General features: G+C 47.0%; 1 protein-coding gene across 6 annotated transcripts in view; it reads right to left on the reverse strand.

Moving 5' to 3' along the window:
• The window catches only part of NTRK2 (neurotrophic receptor tyrosine kinase 2), a 663,657-nt gene that overhangs the window by 141,195 nt on the left and 495,271 nt on the right, over positions 1–27,191 (reverse strand). For all 6 annotated transcript variants that reach the window (XM_069625860.1, XM_069625859.1, XM_069625858.1 and 3 more), the window contains one exon: positions 22,541–22,713. In XM_069625860.1, the coding sequence (XP_069481961.1) occupies positions 22,541–22,713 (173 nt within the window). The remainder of the gene's footprint in view (positions 1–22,540; positions 22,714–27,191) is intronic.

Below are 27,191 nucleotides of genomic sequence, written 5' to 3' on the forward strand. Positions count from 1 at the left end.
GTAACACCCGGACCAGCAGGTAAGTAATTTGTAGATTTATTAGTAAGTTTGTGCCAGGAAGACACCGGCACATCCCTTCATGCCAGCTCAGATCTCCAACTGTCGAAGATAGAACCTGTATTCAGAACATAACATCCCAACACTCCACACTCACTGACATCACCACATTCCACCATCAGTGATGTCACCCACACCCAGAGACACATTACAACACATTGCTTTCTACCGCTATGCCAGTAGAGCCAGGACACAATGATGACGTGAATTTACTCAATAGCATCTCGTCAGCAACACACAGTAAAGGACTGCATTTTGGACTGTCTGCAGCTGAATGAGACATTTATTGGGAATAGGCAGCTGGACTGCTTACATGCCATTCTAACAAGGGTTTGCTGAATGGTACATGGAGACATCGCAACTTAGCAATGCCGGATAGCTGGCCGGTCTCTTGTCACGTCCAGACTCTCAGTTCTCTCAAATCAAGACATAGGGCCTCATTACAAGTGAGGAGCTGAATGGGAATGGGGAAGGTCCGGGCCCGGGTTCCTGGAGGGAGGAATTACCGGGCCCTCTGAACTCGGAATGGCCTGGTAATTCCCCATTCTGGGAACCCGGTCCCGATTTTGGTGGAAGCCATGCTGCCACCAAAATCCAAGATCGTAATGCGGTCCATAATCTCAGTCTCTTAACTATTCACTTTGGATCTCCATTCCTCTGGGATCAGGTCATCAGAAGCAGCAGCCATAGAGTGAGGTAATTCACAATAGGCTCATGCACAAAAGAACAGTTTTTAAAAAGGGGGTTTATCGAAGAATTTACAGGTTAGGATATTAGATAATACTGGGCTATGTGTGTCATTGAACTTATTAAAAGAATAATTTGATTCTTTCAAGCAGCACACAACCCTTTTTCTAAACTTACCAAGCACCGAGATAAAAGCTCATAGTCTCAAAAGTCAGGATTCTCTATACATTGTTTTTTTTTGTTTTGGAAGGCGGGGGGCGGGGTCGTGATAATGCACCACGATTGCGTGGGATCAAGGTATGGAGTCATGTGTTTTGAACCAAATTATCCTTCTTTAATATACAATTCCTCGAAGAGGAAGCTAGCGCATCACTAGAAATAGAACGCTGTGGGTAGCCAGGATTCCATTTGTACAACATACATTAAGGCCTTTATTTAATCATCTGGCACTTTGGAGAACCTCTTGTTCAACCTTGATGCCCCAAGTGTTGGGCGGCATAAGGGAATGCACAAATAACATGGGCATGCCCTGCCTTGACTTTAAAGCATGTATGTCGCCTTTTCCTTCCTAGGTAATAGCATATGGCACGCGGACCCTACTTTGATCCCCACAAAAGATACAATGATCTATGTGGTACCTAGATGGGAACGGTCTGGGGAGGTTTGCAAAGGTGAACAGTGGAACCAGTCTTGGCATACTCCCACCAATGACGTTTGGGTGCCGATTAATGTATCTGAACATCAAATGTGTTAAAGCAGATAGGCAGCTACTTGCACAGCCGAAAGGGAACCAATTACCATTAGCGAGTCTCGCGGGGAGATGAAAGGGAAGATGTCGGAAACAATGTAAGGAGCCTCGTGGGGCTAAGCTGGTAGAAAGATGCAGAGCATTTCCTGTTATTCTGTATGCTGTACTTGGCACAGAAGGAGAAGCTAATTGCACCTGCAGTAATATGAAAAGTGTTAGATGTGGCGAAAACCCGTATGTGTAGACCGCAGTCTGGACCTTATTTATCTTATATATATTTATTTAGTGCAGAACCTTCAGCCCAAACAAAATACCACACACAGTAATGTATACAAAAACAAGATAAAATGACCTTTGAATATGAAAGTAAAATGTTGAAGTTCCATATAAAATAAAATAATGATGTTCCTACTTCATACAGTCCCAATTCAAAACAGTCTTTAACAAATTAATCGCTGCAAAGCACAATGACAATTTATGAGAGTTTAAAAGACAGATCCATAAATAATCAACATTAGCATTCACTTCATCGTAATTGTCAGTAAAATATAATTTCCTTCTAGGAGATACACCCACAATGATAGAAATCTGTGCCAACCAATGTGCAACAAGTTATGAAATTTCCTTCAAAAAGGCAGGCAAGGAGGATTTTCTAACATTACAATCTACATTCATCAGAATGCAAATATCAGGCCCATGATGCTCATCCCTTTGGTGTTGAGTCCTTACTGCCAGAATGTCCAAAGACTTAGATTCGATGTTGTGTGTAGAGAAGCCCAAATTGTTACGGATGGCACAGAGCAGTCCTCCAGAAGGACGACCCCGAGGCCCTTTAGTGGCCAACGATGCATGTATGGTAAAACCATCAATAATAGGAGCACAATCCAACCAGGTTTCTTGAAAGCAAACAATATGAGCTTCTTCATCACCAAACATCCCAAACGAGTCAAATAACAAGTGTGAGAAACTGCAGATATTCGAACTAGCTAGCGTTAGATTTGCATCCTCCCTTCAATGTTCTTTAAATCGGAATTATATGTTTTCATGCAAAGACATTGAAACATGAGCCCAGTTGTTCTGAACGTTTGACGTATCACCAAACGTGTCCCCTTCAAAAGACACCACCCAGCAGGATTGGTCAGCCAAAGTCACATTGATCCTCAGAAGTGACTTGTCGGCTGAATTATTAGATCCCGCATTACACTTATCCAAAGTGACTCCATTCACAATCTTCTCAAAACTCGTCCTCCTGGAATTTAGTACTCTACTGTGTGTCAACCTGCCATGGCTCTGAAAAGGGCCCGTAACCTCAAATACTTTGTACCCCATATATAGTAACAGATTTGCCTCCTCCAAGACCACTCTTTTCACCAAATTAGAACAAAAAATATAATTGAGCCAGATAATTTCCATTTTCCTGTATGAAATCTACTGATATAAATTCAGAGGAGTCAATCATCCTAAGTTAAGGGATCTCCTTAAAGACAGCTAAAATATAAGTAGGAAATGAGCACTATCCTTAGGAATGTGCTCCACGAGGAGAGAATGTCCCTGAACTGGGGTGTGTTTTGAGTTGCTTTGGATTTTAACATGAATAGTGCCTAAATCGCAAAGGGAACCTGGCAGAACACTGCATCTAGGTGCAGGTGTTGAATGTTTTTGAATGTTGATCACCACGTGATAACCCAGAATCGGGTTCCTTCGAATAACATCTTGTTAGGTCTGGCCCCAAAGTCTTAAGTCTCCTTTCCTCTGGTGTCAGATAAGCCAGAGACAAAGGCACCAATTTACTATTAATGGAACCAGCTTGACTGACATGAGTATCTGTCCGGACAGTGCAAGTGGATGGGCCAGGTTCTTTAGAATTTCATCTTTGTGGATCCGGCCCCCGAGATCTTACATCTCCTCTCTTCTAAAGTCAGAAAGGCAGGGGTCATAGGAACCAGTGCATTGCTAATCAACCCTGCCACACTGCTAGAAGTAGTTGCCACCCGCAACAAGGCCACTATCACCAGGCTCGGCATGTATCACACTTGTATTTAATGGCTATGGGATGGTGGCTCTAAATTTTGTAGTCAGAAGGGCCTGTACTAGATGACTCTCCATGGCCTCAGCATTGTCTAGATTAACATTTGGCATGGCCCTGGTGTTCCCCACAAAAACCGAGGGCAATGAGGCATATTTTAGCTCGGACATATGGCGACCCATACTGTTGGTCAGTTGGGAGCAGTGACCTGTGACACGTGCACCACTAATGCTTGGTGTGGTTAACATTTCAACAACACTGTATACCTCATCTTCCCTGGATTCCACATCTGCATCACCATGCACCGTTAAGATGCTTAAGTGTAACAACTCTTCCTCCAAAGCCACTATGTTGCTTATGTGTTTCAGAAAGTGCATAATGGTGTAATTCCCCTTTGAGAGATCTTTACATTTCATGTTCTCCTTCTATTGTTGTTACATTTGGGCAAGGAGTTGTCAGTCTTCATCCCTATCTCATCGGATACCAGGCCGATAGACATCCCTGTTGCTGTCTCTGAAGTATCATTAGGGGTCAACATTGCATCTGTCTCCTCCATACCCTCAGATAAATTGTGGCAGAGATGCCTAAGGAACTTCCTTGAACCCTTATTTTTATTCTTAGAGGCCATTTTAATATTTGTAGACTTTTTCAGCTGCTGATCAAACCGCCGCATAGCTACATTATTTCTCCCAACCCGATTAGACTGCATTCTCTGACCTCTGACTTTAGACTCAACAATCAATATATCAGACAAAGCAGGAATCTTTGGAGGCGAAACTTCCACAATTGTTCTCTGACCATCAGCAAACTCAGCCACCAACCTAGCAGAGGACATGAATAGGATTTTTCTGACCCACTCCCACACCTTCATTCATAACCACATTAGTGGTAACGCCATCTTTCTCCACCACTTGGCCCACCCTTTCTACCATTTGCAAAACGGAAAGACAATGGTCCAACTCTGTAACACCACGAACAGATTGCGCCTTGATATCATGAACCCCCACAACACTGTTGGCTTTCACAGTCGAAACCTCGACCTTCGCAAGGGGCACCACATTGTTTACATTTTTAGTCTTAACAAAATCATTCTCACTGTGGACCCCCGCCTATGAGTCAAAGTTAGGAAATCTTGCCGTAGCCGTGATAGAAAGGATAATTTAGCTGACAATTCTTTCAAATTCTTTCAAAACTTGCCTAACTTCACAGACTCCAAGTTGAAAGGTATCATGACCCTTATCCACGCAGTCTAAAATTCGGGTCAAATCTGGAACGGGAAAAGCATCAAATAAATCTTCACTAGTAGTGTTAGTTTGGTCCATTTCCATGAGGCGTATCTGGCCCAGAGCCACTTTGTTGTTTTTCAGACTGAGTTTGGGTTGAACAACAGATCCTTTCCGGTGCCTGCTTAGTAGGACCCTCCCAAAGCATACCATCCTTGAGGGACGATTCCTCCCTGAAGAGTGTAGGAGTGCAGTGAAGGAAAACGCTCTCCATCCTGTCCCATACTGGTAACTGAGCACTTTCGGGATCTAAGACAGGTGAACTCACTTTTCTAGTTCTCTGGAAACAGTGGGGGCTAACATAGATACAGCAGAGATTACATTTCTGATCTCACAATTATGGAGATCGTTTAAGCTCAAATGTTCGAGGGAACAGGAGGCCTCCAGAGTGCTCGGAGACCCATTAACTGGATGGTTGGCTAGATCCACTGCAACCGCGACTTTGGAAGGAGATCTTTAACCTGCACTGCCTTAAATATTTCCCCTTCCCCGCTGACAATTTGAACAAAAGAGTATGGAGGAAACTCTTTGTTCCATGTTTTAATAGTCACCACTGTTTCATCCAAATGAATAATTTCAATAGGGCAAGTGTTCGCTTGGAGAATCGCAGTCATAGGGGTTAATGCATCACCTGCACATATATCCAAACGATCAGTCTCCCTCGAAGTAAGTCTTTGACACTGCATACTAAACACAGTCACAAAGTGTGTCAAGCAAAGTCAGATCAAAACTGAGGTGCCCTGATTGCAAAGCCGATGACACAATCAGTAGACCATGCACCCTATCGCAGACATACGTACAGCATTGCTTCCACTATAACAGCTAACGGCATCCCTATCTGAAGGCAAGAAATCCAACAGAAAGATTGGGGCTTCTGCGTGGACGAGACCACATGGGAAAGGATGAGGGTTTTCAAAGCTGGCCATGGGCTGTTCCTAAAGAAATGTAATGGGTTAGTCGTCTCTATATAGAAGTCCACCTTAGTTGGCCCTGTTTTGCATTTATGATGGAATGCCCATTTAACTATATGTTAGTTAAGGGTAACACTGTTCTATTTTTAATTCTGGGTTTTGTAAGTCCGAGTCTCAGAAGAAACCCACTAAACCCTTTATGAGCACTCCTGGTCTGAAAATGCATAGAAATTCGTCCTTGAATGTCCGAATAGAAAGCAGACTTACAACAATCCACGCATATAGAATGTGCATGGCTTAAAGATGGGGTCAACCGGGCAAATGTCCTTTCAGAATTTATGAAATATTTGCCATGTGACTCGATGCCTATATCCAATCCCTTCATCGGATTCCCGCCATCTTTCTCGATAAGGCTGCAACAAACACAGGGTTTATGGCAGGATGTGTGCCGCTCTGCCCCTCTCGATTGAACATTCCTTTGATGAGGGTTCCTCATACTGAGGTTTATATGCAGGTGCACTGTGTACGATTCCTTCTAATACAAAAGACATTATTGACCTACCAGCCTCTCACGTCACCTTCCTCAAAATATGAGGTTCTTCTTACCTCATTACAGAAGCCAAGAAAATAGTCTGTGCACCTGCTATCAGGCCTGAATCCACATCTCTCCTCCTCCTACTAGGAGGTATTCAGCCCTGGCCACACATGTCACTTCCTATTTTTCTTCTCCTTAAGATGGACGTGCCCATCAGAATCCATGTGGCAGGGACAGGGGGCAAGAAAATACAACCAAAGAGACCTGGGGAGCAGCAGCTTGCCCTTTTCTGTGAGAGACGAAGTCCAGGGCAGATCTGGGTGCTGCCCTTTATCCTCCGGAATGGCGGGTGATCAAGGGCACCCACAATGTTGCAGCGGGGCTGCGCCATTGTTTGTCCAGTGTGTCTGAGGTGCCAACAAATAACATCAAGAAGGGGTCAGTGGCCCAGGCACTGCCTTGGAAACTACAAAGTGGGAATGAGCCTGTAAATTGGCTCAGTTTCCAATTCCCCCAAGTGGCAATTCAGCTAACATCTAAACCTAGAAAAGTTGGTCCTGACTAGTGAGCAGAACTTCCAACCAGGGAGTTTGCCTTCAAGTCTTTATGCCTGAGTGGGAAGCCCTTTTTGGGAATGATTGGGAAACAAGGATCATAGAAGAAGGCTACGCAGTAGACTTGATGACAGCCCCTTCACAAGCTTGTGTCACGAAGATGCAGACAACAAAAGATCAGTTTCAAGGGAACTGACTCCTCAAGAGCATTCAGTGATAGTTCCAGTGCCTCGGGGGTGGGGGCCAGAGGGGGAGGTAGGCCAGGCCTTCAACCCTCACATGTTGCTCATTAGGAAGTACTCTGGAGGAGCTGGGGGTCATGTTAGTTCTCAACTGCAGAACTAAACCTTTAACACATGCAATCCCTGCACACAGTTTATTTGAAAACCTAGTAGAGAATCTGGCCACTATTGTCATCTTGTCTTGCCTGACCATGACCTCAGTGGATCTTCAGGATGAATACTACCATGTTCCTATTGCCCCAGCTCACCGGAACTTTCTCTGATTCGTTTTGTTCTAAAGGTGCAAAGGGTCCTGTCATCCAGGCTAAAAGTGACGCTGTGGACTTTTACCAAACTCTTTGCTCTGATGAGTGGGTGCTTGCACAGGGACGGTGTTCAGATACAACCATGCCTTGATGGCTGGCTCATCCCTGGGAGATTCCAGGTGGAAGTGAAGTACCATATATGGAAGGAATTGCAGCTGGTCGGGAGCTTGGGGTTCCTCTTCAACCATCAGTATTCCCCGGCAAAAGAGGTCACAGGTCAGTATGGTGCAGCAAAGAGTGTTCCTCGAAGAGGAAAAGGTGCTCAAACTGCAAGAGCAAGCAACGCTTCTCCTGTCCCACGAGAAAGCACCAGTGAGGCCTTGCATGACAGTGCAGAGGTTCAGAGCACCCACCATCTTTCTCAATCCGGTGCACGGCACCGGCTGCACCATCTGATGAACTAGGCATGAGTTACCAGGTGTCTGTACTAGTGTCCTCTAAGATAGGATCCAGGCTACAGTTCTGGTTGGGTCCCTTGAATCAGGTGCAGGGAATTGCTTTGGACCCTCTCTATCCCCTGGTCTTGACCACAGGTGTGAGCCAGATGGGATGGGGTTGACTTGCGAGGCGCTGTCAGTCCACACAAGACATTTGGTATCCGATGGCACTTGGTCCTCCATCTGGAGGGAGTTGGCAGCAGTACTGGAAGCCTGGTTTACTTTGCTTCATCTCTCCAGCGGAGGGCTGTTCTGTTCTGAACAGAAAACATACTATGGAAAAGGCCTATTTAAAACTTTAAAAGGGCACTCACTCAAGGTCCTTGATGCAGCTGGCAGACATGAGTTTTTACTGGGCAGAGCTGCACCTACTGGCTGTCACAGCAACGCATATTCCAGGGATCTTGAACACAGATGCAACGGGTCCAGAAGAATCTAAATGTCCTCTCTAGAACCGACTCTGACTCACATGTGATCTACAGCAGGTTTGGATCTGCCATGATCCACCTGTTCACAGCACATCAGAACAGGGTGGCTCCTCTTTCTGGTTCTCAGATCCCAACCCCCTGGTTGCAATGAAACCCATCTGAAGTAGACCAAATCTCTGCTGAATGCAGAGGTGTATTATAACGAAAAGGTCTCCTAACCATTCAATTCTTTATGCACACAGTGTATAATCATTTTCTGACCGGGGTTCACAATAAATGTCTACTAAGATCCCAATTCAAACATCAAAATAAAGAATAGTCATTTTATCTTTCATAAAATTGGATATGGGAGTGGGAATGTATTTGCCCATCTCTTCCATTATCTTTATTTCATTGTTATTTCGTGTTTTCAAACCTCTAAAGACATGCTACTTGCTTCCACATGTTTCTATATATAGTGACAAAAGAGCATATTCATGAAGGTAGCAAAAGATTTGTTCACTCCCATCAACCATTATATACTTCATTATTTAAAAGACAGTGAAAAAACAATGGTATGGTCCACACTTGTGTACATAGAACCAACAGTCAAGTATAGAAGAACATACAAAAACCCTGTTTTTAGTATATGCAAAATTACATAGACACTGGTACTTAACGTTACATAAATGTGCATATTAATGACCCAATGGCTATAATTGTGTCCATGTTCTAAACTGTGTCATCACGTGTACTGGTTTATATGTGTTTATGTTCCTGGATTAATTCTTTCTGGGCAAAGCGGAGGCATAGCCAGGATTGTCTAACAATTGGGGACAGAAGCTAATGTAGTTGGGCCCACCGCAGTGACATTGACATGAGTACATTCCCACACAGTACTGCTGAGTGGTCCGTTACAGCTTTTGGGTGGGCCTGGTACTACCCTGCCTATGCCTCTTGCTGTATGCATTTCCTCAATTTCCTCTCATTCCCAGGGTAAGGCATAATATAATCTGGGAAGGGAAGAGGTGCTTAAGTTGGTGTCACAGTTGCTGGGGTAGCCCTCGTGCATTTTCCTGTAGTGGCTCACAGTGAATCAAGCACGGATCTTAACAGGAGATCACCCTCTTGTTTCGTCATCCAAGGGGCAACATCAGCACCTTGGTATAAAGCGCTCTATAAATAAACAAATCAATCAATCAATCAACATCAAAGGTCCTCTCTTCTGAAATGACCAGCATGGAGGTTAAACGGCGGGGTTAGCATAGTTCAGGCTTTTCCTCTGTCATGGATGAGGCAGTCCAGAAGTAGATCATATGAGAGCCATTAGACCTCTTTTCAGTCATGGGGTGAGGGTGTGGGGTATTCACTCTTTGTACTGTGGATCCCTTAGATTTTGGATTTCCTTCGGGATGAGTTCATTAGGATTTGGCAGTTCCTATCCTTGAGGTCCAGTGGAGCATTATCAGGGATTTGGAAAGTCTTGGGGTGGTCTGGCCATCATTGAGAAATTGGTTCCCTATATTCTGAAGACTTGTATTCCACTGAATCGTCAGAGGAAGAAAATGGTTCCTTAAGAGGAGTTGCCCTTGGTATTTAAATCTCTACTAGGGCCTTCCTATGAACCCTTAGAGCAAGCTTATTAACAAGGCTGTTCGCCAGAAAAAAGGTTCTTTCAACTGTTAGGCATCTGGACCTTGTGTTGCAGGAAACCTTATCTTAGGGTTTTTCCTTTTGCATAGGTTCCAACTTCCAAAGCCTGGTCTCAGATTTCTTAAAATATTTTTTTTAATCATCCCAGGAAGCTCTTAATTCCCTAAGGTCTTTCGGTGGTCCAAAAGAGTACTGTAGATCAGATCTGTTAGATGTCAGACACTCAGTGCTTGTTTATGTTGACAGAACTGAATATTTTAAGGAACGTTACAGCTTGCTTGTGAAATGTGGTGGCAGCGGAAAAGGTTTCTTCCCTAAGCAAATGGTTAGGGTTGTCACATCAAAAGCCTAGGAGCTACAGAGCTCTGTATTCCCTCTGATTGTAGAGGGCCGATCAAGGAGGGGCATAGCAGCATCCTGGGTGGAATTAAAGGGCATTAGCTTGGCGGATATCGGTAGGACATCCATCTTTGCACATCATTACAGACTGGTGGTTCTGGGCCATCGTACCAGAATTGTGGCTGCGTATGTGTTAGACACTGGCCCTCATTACGACCCTGGCGGAAAGTAACTGACCTGACCGCCATAGCGTAAATAGCGTTTCCGCCATTGCACGACGGAGTAAAGTGCGGCCAATTCTGACCCATCGGGCACGAGCACTACGCCATGGCGGAAGTGCAAAGTCCGCGATGGCGGAAATGTCCCCAAAACGCCCCTCACCGCCGTCGTACGGCGCCCTAGGTGCAATTCCGCCACCCATCATAGCGGTCACCGTAATGAGCGGCAATCGGAAAATACGGTGACCGTAAATATACGGAAACGGAAGTAAAAACATGGTCCCGGAACGGGAAACAGCACGCCGTACACCTATAAAATCAGAATTCCCACACAACCATTAAAAATACTACCCTGAGACACATCCCAACCCGTCATCCACCCTAGTGAAAACAATAAAAATGGGAAAAGTAGCGAAAAAAGAGTGCGACCGCAAGCGGCAGGTCCAGTTCTCCCCTGAGGAACTCACCGTGCTCACAGAGACCCTCCAGGAGAATGCTGCCGTCGTCTTCTCAACGCAAATGACCAGGACGGCACTTGCGAACAAGAAGGCCATATGGGCCCTGGTGGCACAGCGGGTAAGTGCGGTGGGGACCGCACCCCGCAACCCACAGCAATGCAGAAAGCGATGGGACGACTTGCGGATACGCGTACGGAGCATACTATCCGCCAACCGTAACATTGCCACAGCTACCGGGGGAGGATCGGAATCACCCATCAAGTTGACCCCCTGGGAAGAAATCTGTGCCTCCACCATTGGAATGGAGAGTATAGAGGGAGTCGGAGGGATGGAGAAAGGAGTGCAGACATCCGAAGAATCAGGTAGGTGGGCCAAATAAAACAATGCTAAATCCACAATGTCCAATCATGTGAAGTACCATGTGTCCACATAGTGCAACAGAAACACATGTCCAGGAGAACGTCCACATACATTGGCCTGATAGCGCACTTTAAAAGTCACATTAAATACATAAATAATTAAAAATCCTAAAAACACCCTCTACATATGCAGCAGGCACACCCTAACTGCAGGCTGCAAAACAACTGCATCCTCAATCCACACAAAAATGAAACCACCTCCAAGGCCCTGACCCAAATAACCCTCAGGTACCACCCCAATGCATGTGATACATTGCCATTCCAATTTCCACAGACCCATTAATAACGCTCGCCCTCCTTTACTCCACCACAGGGTCCGATTCAAACGACGAGCTCCAGGACACCCCTACCAGCACACCTGCAAAGAGGGCCAAGACCAACGGCCAAAGACCCTCCACCTCAGCTGCACGGATCAAGACACGGCAGCAGCACAAATCAAGTGGCAGCACACAGGAGGGCACTTCAACAGGCACCCCAGCAGCCAGCATGCCCACAACAGCACCACCACAGGTCCCCCCAATGGATGCCACAGAAGGCACTGCTTCTGGTGGCAGCAGCACCATAGGTGACACTGCATTAATGGCAGCATGTTCCGACACAGAAAACGGTGATGTCGATGTAGGATCCATCCATGACCTGTCTCAATCCCCCTGTTTGTTTCATCCCGTACACCATGAGGATACCACGCAGGGGCACCCACAAGACGACGACTGGCCATCCCCCACAAGCCCTGTGTCAAGGCAACATGAGGTGATCAGCCCCTCTGTGACACCACCGCAAATGGCCATGGCCCAGCAGAGGCAACAGTCCCTCGACCAGGTGATCGTGCAACAGCAGCAACTGGCCACGCTCCTCAAGGACCATGCTGATGAATGTGGGGGTACTAAGGCAGCCATAGAAACATCTACTGAGACACTTAGGGCAGAAATGGAGAGAAGTACAGAGACACTAAGGGCACAAATGGAGAGAAGCACCGAGAGCCTGAGGGGGGAACTGCATGCGACGTCCAAAGACGTATGTGCTGAACTTGCCGCTGTGCGCCGTGTGCTCACTGAGCTCTCACAAACCCTTAGGGACATGCATGGACGTGAGCAGGCAGAGACATCATCCGTTGCAAGTTCCGTCCAGGGCAGCCCCCAACGTAGATCTGGGAGGAACCTGCGCTCCACAGGCAGGGGAGCCCCTGATACCCGGAGAGGGGGCTTGCAATAGCGTCTGCCCACTGACAATGAGCATCTTTGGACACTGGTGTTCGGGGGGGAGGTAGGAGGGTGGAGGGGGTGTGTTGGGCTTACTTGGGTGGCGGGTCGATGGGGTGTGTAACATAATTTCACATATGCTATAAACATTTCACAATCATCCAATGAGATATGTGGACATTGATCTTTGTGTACGATGCCTTTATAGGCGTACAGTCCATATTGTGCATGTTCCAGACACACACAGTGCCACAAGTCGCGTGTCCATGTATCAGCCACCGGGCGTGAGCGCTAGAAGCATGAATCTATGATAATCTGACGAATTTCACGGCCCTCCTGTGCCTCGCGGACTCCTTGAGGTGCTGCCACATCCCCACCCTCATCATGACCATCTTCAGGTGCTTGCAGTTCTGCGTCAGGGGGCATGGGCACATTTCTACGTACGCACATGTTGTGTAGCATGACACATGCCATGACCATCTTTGCAACCTTCTCATGGCGGTACAGGAGTGCCCCGCCAGACCTGCTGAGGCAGCGGAAACGACCCTTCAGTAGGCCGAATGCCTGTTCTATGACTACACGGGTACGTGAGTGGGCATGGTTGTAGTCCTCCTCATGCTGGTTCTGTGGGTTCCGGAGTGGTGTAAGGAGCCATCTCTTCAGTGGATACCCGGCATCACCTGTATGTGGACAATAAAGGATGTTTGTGGAATGATATTGCTACGTACGCATCCCCCCCCCTTCCTGCCAGGTCATTGCCGCATCACATACCCCACATTATCATGCATGAAATGAGACTCACCGAGTAGCCAGGATATGTTCCCTGCGTGTCGCTCCATGTAGCGTGGTATTGTAGAGTTCCTCAAGACCATAGAATCATGGGTTGATCCAGGAAATCGGGCACAACAATGTGTAATGATCCTGTTGGAGTCACACACCATTTGTACATTAAGAGAATGATATTGTTTTCGGTTGCGGTACTGGGCCTCCATGGCATGTGGGACAACCAATTCCACATGGGTGCAGTCGATGGCACCAATGCAACCCGGTATGCCGGCAAGTACATGGAATCCCACTTTTGTGTTCGTAATTTCCTGCTCCGAGCGTGGTAGAGAGATGTAGTCGTCTGCGTGCTTCAGGAGGGCATCGAGCACTTGCAATAGTGTCCGTGACAACAGTGGCTGTGAAATGCCATGCAACTGTCCGACTGTGTGCTGGTAGGTGCCTGTGGCCAGGAAGTGGAGTACAGACACCACCTTCAGTAGGGGTGGGATGGCGGTTGGGCTATCTATCATGCTGACAAGGTCAGCGTGTGTCATGTCCACAATGGCGGTTATGGTGTCCCGGTCCAAACGGTAGAGGGTGTGGATCTGCTCATCAGTGAGGTTGAACGGATGTGCTCGGAGGCGTGGGATTGCGGGCTGCCTGCGTGGTGGTAGTGGCTGTGCTGGTGGGCCTTGCTGGCCCTGCCTTGCCCTCCTCCTCCTCCTCCGTCTCCTCTGTGCGGCCGGTTGTTGTAGTAGTTGGTGTTCGTCTTCTTCTTGAAGTTGGAGTACTTGCAGTGCTATCAGGTCCCCCAGGGCCAACATCGCTAGTCCTGCCGGTAGCATTTTGGAGTGGGTGTGGTTGTGGGAGGGGGTTGGGTGTGCAATTTATGTGTTTTCAGGCTGTATAGCCTCCACCTATGGTGATTCATTCCACCTGTGCAAGCTGCAATCCCCTTTGGGCGAGCACGTCCCGCACAAAACGCTGCAATTCGACGCATGGCATCTTGCTATTACAATCATGTATTTAATCCCGATGGCAGTGAAATATTGGTTCATATGTTCATTCTGCTATTGTCCCATTGTTTCACATACTATCTTTGCAGTCGCGAACAAACTTGTGAAGGGTCAGTGGAATGTAGTACTCGATTAACGGTGGACCCTCATGCAGCACTGTACCGCGGTTCACCGACGGGCGGGGCGTCCCATTTGTGAGTGAAGCCAGTTGCCATTTTCACACACTGCCGCACTACATGGATGGATTTGTGATTTCAAGCGGTCACAGATGCCTTTTCGACGTGATGTTGCAAATGAGGAATTCGAAGGACAGCGCTTTCGGTTTTTAGCTAGCGGCGAGGAGACGCCCACAGGTCTGACTGCAGATATAAAGTTCTATTGTTTAATGTCCTTCGGACAGGGGCCATGGCGAGAATGCAATGATTGATATGAATAGTATGGGATGCGCAATAGCGTAGTGGACGATAAGGCCGGACGTTCCCAAATACATGTTACTTCACAACACTGGAATTCCGGGCTGAAGCACAGTGGATTTTGCAGACTGCATTACGCACAGACTCAATGGAAATTTCACATGTTATGTGAGTAAATAATCAGGCGTTTTCATACCGGGATGAGGGAATGATGTATGGATGCATGGACAGATGATTTAATAGAGAGTTTGCCATGTACATGGCTTTTTGGAATCTATCCACTTCCCCTGCGCTATGTGATGCAGGGCTGCCATAGTGGGACCATCGTCTATGTGCCCTTGTTGAACCCTCCCTGTCTCGACGCGCCTTCAAACACTTGTGTCTATGCACGTTACTAATCCCATCTAATGGAATCTGTTTTAACAGACGCATGCACACAAACACTCGTTTGTAATAGTGTTTTCACCTCGATTTATATAGTTATGATTCGCAAGTGATTTTTGGGTGGGAATAATCCTTTTGAGTGGGCTAGCATGCATATGGCTGTGGATTTAGTGTGATCATTGAAGTGAGTAATTCAAATGAAGTTCTGATGCCCATACTATTGTTTTTCATTTCATTTGGGTGACAGGTATCTCCTCCCCTTTTGCCGCTGCCATCTGTATGCCACTCCTGCAGATGGCTTTTACTCCCGACACCTGCTGCTTCGTGTTAATCAGTGGAGCACCATTACGATCTTATGGGACGATCGCCAATGGGCCACATGCCCTTACGCAGTACTAGTGGCTAGGAGCAACATATCGAACTTTCAGCTGGACTAGTGCCTACCTAATGGGACGGCCCTGCGGTTCTAGGCGCTTCCATGTTGCCTTTTTGAACGTGAATGTAGCCCCTGTGTACCATGAAGGAACAGGGCGTCACACAAGAAGAGGCTGGTCATTTATTGCGGATGCAGCCCACAATGATGAAATATATTTTGGAGTTCATGACCTAATAGCTGTATGGGCTTGGTGATTTTGTTGTGCATTAAATTTTGATTATGATATTGACCGTGTAGCGTTATTCTTTGCAAGTAATGTAGCATATTCCTATTTGTGGAGCGATGTATTGTGAGAAGATCTGCATTGGGTTCCGGCTTCTGAGTATAGTTGCGTGGTACTGTACTGGGCGCGTTTGCCTACGAAGCCCAGTGAGGTCAGGGATAGGGGCTGCCATTATGACTGTTTTAATGATGTCATGCTCAGGGGCGGGGGATTAGCTTTTGTGTAACAGATGCCGGTCAGCCAGGTGGATTGGTGGAATGATGTGATTATCAGAATATGGCTGGTCACAGGTGCCTGTGTTTGCGTGCGTTTCTTGGAGGGAGACTGAGGTCATGTCCATTGGAATAGCTTCTGTATTCGTGCCATCTGTGCCCTGCAGCTCCCATTGGCCCCTCTTGAGATGAGCCTGGCTGCTCAGTCACTCTGCCAACTTGTGTGGTACATGCTTATGCTGATGGTTGGTTTGTTTACTGGCAGGAGTACAGGGCTGGTGCAGTCTCACTCAAGATACTGCTTTGAATGTTGCCTTACACTGGTGTCAAGCGATGGGGGGCCTGTTTTTGTTTGTCTCATATTTCAGTTCATGTTGCTGTACTTGAACCTTCACATGCCTGTGCTGCATCAGTACGGCAATGGTGCCATGGCAAATATGGATGGCCACTCACAAGGCACTTGGAGCCCCTACATTCTTTTGTTCGTTGGCATGCATGGGTGACTTGTACATTTCACTGGTTGCATTGTGTGACTTCATTGCACCTACGAGGAGTTGTGCAATGTGGCCAGGGAGTGGTGTACGGGCACTCAGTAGGGCCTTTTACGGTTGGTTCGCGATGCCGTACTTCTCACCATGGCGGAATGGTACTTTCCGCCATGCTTGATGGCGTTAGGTAAATGTCCGCTAGGGTCAGAATTCGCGTACCGTTGCGCCATGGTGGTAATTACGGTTTCGCATGGCGCGCATGCGCGTACTTGGTGCAGTTAGCGTTGGCGTTCACTACGGTGTCGCTAATGGCATCGTACTTTACGGTGACGGGTCATAATCGCACCGAGCGCTATTCGATGGCGGTATTGCATTTCCGCCATCGTTTTTCGATTTCCGCCAGGGTCGTAATGAGGGCCACTGTCAATTGTGGAGAACCGTAGGTAATTTTCACTAAATAAAGGTGTAGCATGGTACTTCCCCGAGTGTATGGGTGTTTTTTGCGTGGACCTCTTGTGCAGTGTTCTCACTCTTGTGCATATCATCATATTTTGTGGAAGGTGCAGAGGAAGGTCATCTGCTCGGTAATGCCCAGATTAGGTAAAATAGTCCTCTTTACTGCAACAGGCCTCTCACCCAATCCACAAGCATGCAACCACAAGCATGCAACAACAAGCATGCAACCACAAGCATGCAACCGGTTTGAGGGATCAGGAGTAAGCAGAAAGTGGCGTGGGTTGCCCGGGATTGTTTGACCTCAGTGGAGGTGGGGGCATGGGGTACCATCAGTCTTCAGTCGTCAGGTAGGGAGAACCTCATATTTTGAGTAAGGTGATGAGGCTGAGTAAGGGGATGAGGGACACTTGTTGCAGTAATGAGGATTACAGTATGTAATCCAGGCATTACTTTCATTTGCCCTGGACCAAAAATACCATAGGGTGACCTCACAAGTTACATATTGCTTACTAATCACGTGGGTTGTTAGACCTATTTTCTGTAATATTCTTTAAAGTATCTGCAAGCTCACAAGGCCAAACAGAATCATTCTGAACTGTGCAGAAAGTATGCAAATGTCTGTCTATGTCCGTCTGCCATTCGACAACAAAAGCTATGTTATGTTATTAGTATTTGTACCAGACACTGCTGCCATTTGCATTTTTCTCCAGGCTCTCTGGCATGTCTGCCAGAAAGCGGGTGGGCTTGGTTAGATAACAGGAGAGGGACATGCAAGATTGCAGTGCTTTTGTGTTGAGGGTGCAGGTTGGAAGTACCTTGAACTTTGCAGGCTTGCAAGCTTTCTAGGTTTGAAGAGTAGGAGGTATTAAAGGCTTTTGTGTCCGGACGGGGCAGCCTTGTGCCTGCAGTGTGTTGGCCAGGGGCTGAGCGTGCCAGTTGTAAATAGAGGTGTACGTTTGTGTTTTTGGAGGTTTGAGGAAGCTGTGTGCAAGTGACTGGTTTTCATAGTTGTGTGTTAAGGTGGAGAGACATTGAGAGTTAGTCAAAAGGTGGGGTGTTGTTTTCAGGTTGACGTAGGGCTTTCCCATTTTTGGTCTTGCTGCGGGTTGCTTTATGGTGAGAAGTGCATGGCTTGAATGGTTGATGCATGTCCTGTGTTGAGGTTTCAATATCCTGCAAGACGGGGAAGGAGTTCTCTCCGGGGTTTCGTGAATCTCCATTCTCTCTTTACAGACGTTGTTCAGGCTGCAGTGCATTGTGTCTTCCGCCTCAGCAGGACCTGGATCCCGTCGCCACGCTGCTGAGGTTGCTGTACACTGAGGACTGGGCAACCTAAAAATGTTGATGGTGACTATGCCTCATTGTTGCTGGGTGTCCTTTACCTGAGGGTGGCGGGGTGCATGTAAAGATCTAATATGCCTTAACTCTGAGGAAGTGTGGGATGTGAAAGGGTGGGAGTAGTATGTCTACTATGTTTATTCTGAGTATTTGAGGGATATTTAGATGTAAAGCACAAGAAAGTACAGTTAACAGCAACGCAATGTTCTTTTTAGTGATACCTGTATATGAACCCAAAGACCAGGAGTAAAAATGGCAAGCTGTGAGCCACCACCGAGGCACTACAAGTTTCCCAACCCCCAGCATTTACCTCACGCACACAGCAAGAATCAATGAGTCCAGATCTGTGATCTTAGTGGCAAGAAGCGAGAGAATTAATGAGTCAAGAATGCGGTAACACTTTGGCTCAGTTTTTTGTGATGTACAAAATGCATTAATTTCACAATGAGGCATGATGGAGACAGGGTTTGGCAAGTTTGCTTGTCTGCATTCGGGCTAACGGCGAGTCCACCCCATCGACGCGTTGAGGCCAAATGAGACAAGCCCCAAGCAGCACATGGATCTAAACACTGCTCGCGTTGTACCCTCCTATAAGCTTATCCGAGCAAGGGTCTGTAACCATTGGCTCGTCAGATCTTTTGGACTACAACTCCATCAGCCCCAGCCAACAGAATGAAGGCGAGTGATCATGGGAGTTGCAGTCAAACACGCCTGGAGAGCCACAGGTAGTTCAGGGCAGGCCACAGTCTCTTCCAAGAAGTGTCTAAAGTGGCCTGTGGGCCTCAGGCACGCCCCGCCTTCTACTAGCACACCTGCACTGTGGTGTCTTACGTGGTAACGTTTTTGCTGTGTTTTATAGACATATTCAGCATCACAACACACACGTGACTTTCTTGTTGCCCTCAAAATATACGAAAAGCAGGAAACTGGTAAAACCTGGGATTTTCCTAGGTTTCAGTGTTTTCTTATTTTGGGGTCTCTTTCACTTAGTTCCTGCCTCTGCCCTAAGGGAAAAAGCATTTATCTGCCTCCAGCAGTTACCTACGCACCAAAAATTACGCAGATTTGAATGATTAAAAACCTGTTCTGTGAAAGAGCACCAGCGAATGATGTGTTGGAGGAAGCTAATTGCCCCCCCGCTTCCCTCCCCCATCTGATGCAAGAGTTCATTAGAAGCAGGTGCCGGGGTCGCAGCAGGAGCAGGACAGTAGCACTTCTCCCACGGCTGGCTGAGAGAAAATACAGCATTCCGTTGCTGTGCCTAACTCACAACTCTCAACTCACGCGCTTGTGGCATGTGTGCCCACCCTCTAACAAATGTACCCACCCGTCAAGCCCCTCACACGCCCATGCACTTCAATGGGCTCTCAGGGACTCAGGCGTAACCCAATGTAAACGTGGCCTAGGGTCACATGAAGAGGCGCCGATAATGCTAATCAAACATATGTCAAGATATGCAGGTGGGGTAAGGTATAGACGAGTTTCCTGACACCCTTCATCATATTCCAAGCAAATGAGAGTTACATGTAGAAATCATTAGTCCTCAATTAAAGATTACATACATTGTTTGGTCCTCAAATAAATGGACAAAGCAATTGAATACATGAGGTATACAAGCAAAAATAAGTGAACCAAGGATGAGATTCTCATGTGTGAAACTTTGATTAATAAAGCTGTTGAAACACAGACATGGATAGAAGTGCTGGAAAAGTTTTGAATTTGTGAATTCTAATAAAAGACATTTCATTAAAAAAAAGTGTATTGGGATTAGGAAAATAGTAAATTACTACGAAACATTTTTTTGTTTGGCGCAGAAACCAAACCTGTAACCTTTCCAAGTTCATCTTTTTTGGGCAGACACAAAAATTAGGCGATTTTTTTTACGACAACTAAACCAAATACAAACAGAGATTATCGCGACGATTTAACGTGTGCCTGCAAAAAATTCTTTTGCAACACAAAGGAGAGTGACTTGTCTCGGTGACTTTATTCGGAAGCCCCTCAAACCCCCAGCGGCAACTACATCTACACGCAGTGTTGGTTAGTTCATACATGGCGACCGGGCAATACTGCTCGGGCCCTGAGGGCACGCCACGTGCCTTCTGCCACTGGCGGCTAACTTCACTTTCCCTTTCTGCATCAAGCAAATGGCTGACATTCCCAAAAGGCTGAAAGAAGGTCGTTTTTAAAATAAAAAGACATCTCGTAAACTCCTTATGACTGCGCATGTGTACCCGGGGAACACTGCGGACGCCCCTAGTTCGCAGATGGGGGTGCAATATGTGCCGCCCGAAAGGGCATGACCTGCAGAATATGGTCGCACAAACGTATTAGGCAAGTATACAAGCGCCACAGTACAGGTGCAACTGCTAATTAGCGTGTACAGAGCACACTAGCAGTTGTGTGGCACGGGGAGGCAGCCCCCAGCTTTCAATAGTGACTGGGGCGGTTGGGCCTTTAGCCTGGGCCAGAGCAGAGACAGCAGCCGGCACAGGCATGAGGAATGTTGCACGAGACATCAGGTGTGGGACGGGAGCAGCAGCAGAACAAGCAACAGATTGATGGCCCCAGTGTCCCACTCACCCCCTGAACTGGCAGGAGGAAGGAGGAAGGCGGAAGCAACGAGGAGCAAGGAGGACGTTGAAGCAAGAAGGAGGAAGGAGGAAGGAGTAACGCCACCAGGAGGACACAGAGAAGTTGATACAGAGAACCCGGCAGCCATTGATGTCCACATTAAGGTGGTCCAGTGATGGGGTAGCAGGTGAGGTGTGCTAACTAAGCATATAATAATGCCATGAAATCTTTTCCCATGTTGCTTCTCCCTTACATTGATAGGAATGTAAAACATATTTTGAAGGTGATAAACGTTTGCTAGGAGGTGGATCAGTTCACAGTCAATGGTCAGGGGATTTATTAGGAGGATGGAAATGAGTCTAAGATAGGCGACACTTCAAATGAAGGTTAGGTAAGATATATATGTAGTGCTAAAGCAGGCCTTTGAAAGGGGAATTAATCTATTAAGGTGAGGCTGAATCTGGAATTGGGAAGATAGGAATGTAAGCAAGACAGGCTGGCTTCTTCTGGTAGCATATTCCATCATTGCCACTGTAAAACGCATTTTCAAGATGACTATAGCTCCAGACCTGCCCCACGTCACCTCCCTGTCCAGTTTGGCCCCATGTACTGGACAGGGAGGTGACGTGGGGCAGGTCTGGGGCTATAGTCACCTTGAAAATGCGTTTTACAGTGGCAATGATGGAATATGCTTCCAGGAGAGGCCATATGATTTTCTTTGGGCACAGGCAACAGGAAAATGTCTTTATAGTGGCAATGTTGGCATATACTGTTGAGACAGACTCCGTGCATTTCTTTGGGCATAACAAGCATGAAAATAGATGACAGAATGCTCCTAGGCACTATTGGCAAAATAGCATCTATTTGTGTCTTTCATATATTTCTACAGAGCCAACCTAATATTTTAAAACATGTATGGCCTTCTCCCCACACCCCTGAAAACTCCTGAGTTGGTCTGGCTCCCCGGTGGCGACCTGGGCAATTCCGGGAAAACATTTATGGCCCACCAATTTAGAAATAAACCAGCTGCATCATTACAAAAGATGTTTGCGGAGACCCAGGCACGTAGCGGAAGCGTAAGACAAACGGAACAGCTGGAGACTAAGCAGTATCTACTGATTAGCATGCTCCTCATTGCTATGAGTCATAGTTATCAATACATACATTTGTCACAGTAAGTACTAAAAGAGCATCAGTGCCTTGGTACATGCACTCTGTAACGCACACAGAACCACAGAAGCCCTCCCTCGTGAAGGACACACTAGTTAAAGGGTCTGACACTCAGGCTGCTTAATGGACAGCCTTCTGCCATTTCCCAATCCCTTCCTTGTTTTTCCTGTTCCCAAAATGGATGAGTGTTTATTTCATTTGGAAATACTGTATTTGAGGGTGTAGAAATATTTTCTTTTGGCACCTTTATGGTTCTTCAGTAAAAAGAACACTACATATTAGTGAACGTTCAGCCAATGAGTTCCTCACTACCTCCCATGTCAATATGATACTCTGCATTTTACCTGCAGTGTGTAACAAACACACCAACTTATGTCAGAGAATAATTTCAGAAACACATTGTGTAAACACTCTGTGCTATCAAGAACCATGAGTCCCCCTGCTACACAGCAGTATGCTCTCCACTGTTGTCGATATAAATCTTGAATTTGGGGGCATATGATACACCACACTGTTGCAATATTCGGTGCAGTCAACCATCACATGTCCTCCTGTTGCCTAGGTTGGAACCCCCATTCGCGACATACCTGAGGAATTTGTTGAGATCTCCGTGCTTCATGTACTCAAAGACCATGATGAGTGGGTCTCCCTCCACGCAGACTCCGTAGAACTTCACAATGTGGTCATGCTGCAGGTTGGTGAGCAGCTCTGCCTCCCGGTGGAAATCCTTCCTCGCGTTCTCGCTGGCTTCTTTCAAGGTCTGTGGGGCAAAAGTGAGGGCCAAGAACATTTTCTTAACACAATGAATAATAACGAACCATCAGGCGCTGCTCATACCAGCATGCAAGTTACGCAAAGCAAGCCAACATGTTCAGAAATCAGTGTCCCAAAGCAGAACTGTATGCGTGCTTCTTGTGGAAGCGTAAAATGCACGTTCAACACAAGAGGTCTCCAAGCCATGTAGCAATGGCCATGTCCAGTCTATGGGGCTCATTATGAGTGTGCCGGTCTGGTAAAAATGCCGGACAAAATGCAAGTAATACTGGCTCTGGCATTTTTACCAGACTGCCACACTCTGGGTTTGCCGGTAAGGGCAGTGAACTGCCGGCAGGCCTGACCTGCTGGGAGGTCAGGCCTGTACCAGCAAATAATTGACGCAATTACTGGCACTGGTAGCACAAACAAACTGCAATTTCGACAAGAGCTGTGGGCAACAACCCCACAAACCTGTGACCGTGCAACTCATAAAGCCTAAACATGAAATAACTACTAACATAGGAGTGGAGCGCAAGTGGATCCTAATACCTAGTGCCCAAACACCTCTGCTTGCATATAAACGTAGCTCCTTCCTTCCGCTTATGTTTGCAGATTGATGCCCCTCTTTCGTGGGGGATGGCATCATTAGACACATCAGATGGTGCACCCAAAGAGTGGGCACCATTGGAAAGACTGTGGGGCCCAATCACAAAACATTTTGCGGCTCAAGTGATGGGATGCGTTTGTTCATACGCATCACCGGCACCCAAGCAGGTTTTGCCCACTTCAAGCATCTCAATGTGCCCATGAATGCCCCTACCCACCCCCCCCGCCCTTTTTGTTCAATTGTGTAAACCAGAGGTGAAAGGGAGGCAAAACGGAATGTGGTTTGAAATGTGTAGAAAATGAAAACATTCCTAGCAACAGTATGGAATAGGCAGAGGGGCAGGTGCAATTCATTCAAGTGGGCCAGAAGCAGTATGCTTCACCTGTATTCCTATCCCTCATACAGGGGTCAGTATGATCACTTGCTTTTTACATTTCTCAGTGACACGCTTTTTAAGAGCCCCCTCTGTGAAATCAGCTCACAGCACCTCCATGGACATCTTGGAGGGGATCATTTATTTTTTAAATGTTTGTATTTATTTATTTTCTTTTATTAATTTTTATATCATGCATGTGTGCAGTGAGCACACTCCCCAACACTGATGTATGACAAATGGAGGCCAGTGCACCCCCCAGCCCCAGTCTGGAAATTCACTGGTCATGATTGTACATTTCCAGACAGACACAGGGAATGCTTTTGTTTTTGCCTCATTTTAAAATGCACTCATTTGGGAATTGGGGATGGGCTTTGAAGTCCAGAGAAATGCTGTTCCGCACCCCTGCTTTGCAAACATTTTCATGGAGGGGAGAGGATTAGCACCCTAGGCCCTGATTCATGCAATTATTTGCACGGTGCAAAGTGACTTTGCACTGCTGACCATGTGCGCATTCAGATTCCCTGTGCAAAGTGACAGGACTTTCTGGTGCAAGTGAAGGAGATAGCTGGGCAAGCACAAACCATCACGTGCACTCCTGAACCCCGCCCCCCAACCCCCTCCCCGCGGCCTACCAGGGCACCCACTCACCACACATCCGGGAGCATGCGCAAGCACACCTTTCTGGCACAGCATGCAGGATCACAGCACACTTGTTGAGAGGCATCGGAGAGTAGTGTTACTCGCACATCAGGTTGCGCTGCGTTGCACATATGTCAAGCATATGCCCAGCTAAGCTCTTTCTTCCCCTCTCATCTCCGCATAACCTCCCACAATCATCCCTTGCCAATCGATCCCCCAAACCCAGAGCATGAATCAGAATGTCTACAAGCTGCACTAATCCCACACTGCCACTCTCCCACCGGCACGCTTCAGGATTCCACGGCCACATCCTTCAATGGCAAGCGCAGGTCACCAAAGAGGAGAATTCCGCTCCTAGTCAGGCCAGGCCCTGCCAGACACTAAACCTCTGGGACTTTCTCTGAAAGAACACATGCTAATAATCAGAGGTTCAAGAAGAATAACAACACCCCTCTCCATTTCAAAGCCTTGCTAAGCCATCTAAGGGAGACGTCACACTCCCAAATGGCCAAAGAAGCGGACACCCAGATGCTGGAACTTAGATGGACACGTTACAAAGAAACATTTGGCACCCAAAAATCTCATACAAAATGAAGCACAGCGAAGGTTAAATACAAAAACGGAGCAATGTGGAATGCTACCAACCACACCCTAGCATAATACCCGTTCCCAGTGAAGAGCTCTGAACACAGACAAATAATGGCCAGATAGAGCAGGGGGCCAGCAACCTTGGGCCCTCCAGTTTTCGTTTTTTGGACTACAATTCCCCTTGGCACCGGCCAGCATAGTCAATGGTGAGGTATCATGGGAGTCGTAGTTCAGAACATCTTGAGAACTGTTACTCTTAGAAAATTCTCCTGCAGCAATACCAACTTCGGAAACTTTGAAGCTGAACACAAGATCTGTTAGCTGCTAGAAGACCAATTAGAGGTTTCAGGGAAACAGCATACATATTAGCATGTAACCCCATCAGAGATCAAAACTGTGTATTTAGAAAGGTTGTAATGCCTATGAACCTGCAGCAGCTTAGTCAAAACTTACAAACTCAAACGCCATGTCAGTAAAGCTTTACCGAATTTAATTGTATTGCACTGTAATGCTGTGTTTGAGCAATGTCCTAACCAAATTCTTTATTCTGGCAGCTTCTGACACCATGTTACAGCTAGGATCCAAATTAGTATCCGTTCAAGTGATCAACTCACTAACAACTGAAAAACCCCTCATGTGCTGTACTACTGCCATGCCATCCAATGAAAGCACCGCGCATCCAACTTGGACAGCTATGCGCTGAACTATGTGGAATGCATTTTAGGGCCTAATCTGCGCTTGTGAGAAAAGTAGTGTGGAAAGCTGACATTAGCCCCTCCAGTTTCCAGCGCCACCATTCTGAGGTGGGTGGAAGGATTGGAGGGGAGCCGCCATGCTTCCCAGCTGCAAAGGCTGCTAACATCTACCATTGTGGAGCCACCCTGTGCACCAGTGTCACTTCGCAGATTTCTAAAACGCCTGCCCCTTTTGTGGTTTGGTATCCTTGAGCTTTCAGTAAATCTGAAAAGTGCTGCTGTCACCTCGGAAAGGCCTTGATTATAAAAGAAAATGTGTGCAGTGGATGTTAACGATACCTCATAGGTGCCGCATTTTAACTCCTTTTTTATTAAATGTAAAAGTAGTGCTCTGCAAAAGAAAGTACCCTCACAGTGTCTGCCCTGCATTAGGGATGGCCACTAGGGCTGTATCTGGCTTTAAATCAGGGTCATGCAACAGCTGAGGCATTCATGTTAGAAACATCACATTCTTTCCTTTTAGGAGAAGTGGTGTTCCGCTTTGGAACAACACTTTTCAATTTTTACATAGATCTCCGAATCGGCCGGCCCGTCTCTGTCATACTGGAACTGTGTGCCATCGTTACTATGGTGATGTGCTTTAAAGTAGCACCCCTCCACGTCACACAATGAATGAACTATCACCACCGTTTGTTACACAATCATGGCCACAATTTGTTGACAGGAATGATGACACCCATCATGTTATGTTATGTTATGTTATGTTATGTTATTTGGCATTTATATAGCGCTCTGTATATCATTGGTATGACCTCAAAAGCGCTGGTAGGTTGAATGCCCTCGGGGACCGCAGTCCAGGTCAGTTGAGAGAGTAGGAGATCAGGGGACTGTGGCACAGACCCTAGCAACCAATGATTGACCCTGTGTGTGAATTGGTAACCCATCTTTTCCATAATGCTTAGGTGTGAACCCTCACACTATCACTGTGCCGCGTAGCACTCTTCTCTATGGTTTGTGTTAAGCCAGGAATAGGAAACGTGTACAGTGCAAAGCCACATCTCTGCAAATGACACCCACCAAAAGCAAATTCTGAGATGCTTGATACAGGTTCGAGATGCTCTGCGGCAGAGGTTCATTGTCAGGAAACCCTGCTCAGCACAATTGTACCTCACAGGGAAGCGGAACAGACTCATGCCCACCCTGACGACCATCCACCCACTTCGTAAAACGGCTGAACAATGCCATGCTATAGAGAACGTTAATAGCCTATCACATGATATGAATGGGAAACCAGAGCGTGCGCTGTCGCGATCCACGGCGAAGCCCACCTGGTTGCGCGGCCCATGATCCGGGGCCGCTTCGCGCTGGCATCCATGGGACACCACAGACAGCCACATGTGGCACGTCCCGGTGCCCCGGGGCAAAAGCAAACACTGAGATGCCTGATACAGGTTCGAGCTGCTCTGGGGCAGAGGTTCATTTCCAGGAAACCCTGCTCAGCACAACTGTACCTCACAAGCAAGAGGAACAGACTCATGCCCGCCCTGACGACCATCCACCCACTTCGTGAAACAGCT

This window comes from Ambystoma mexicanum, chromosome 6p (assembly GCF_040938575.1).
Source record: "Ambystoma mexicanum isolate Mex_15411 chromosome 6p, UKY_AmexF1_1, whole genome shotgun sequence".
NCBI lineage: Eukaryota > Metazoa > Chordata > Amphibia > Caudata > Ambystomatidae > Ambystoma > Ambystoma mexicanum.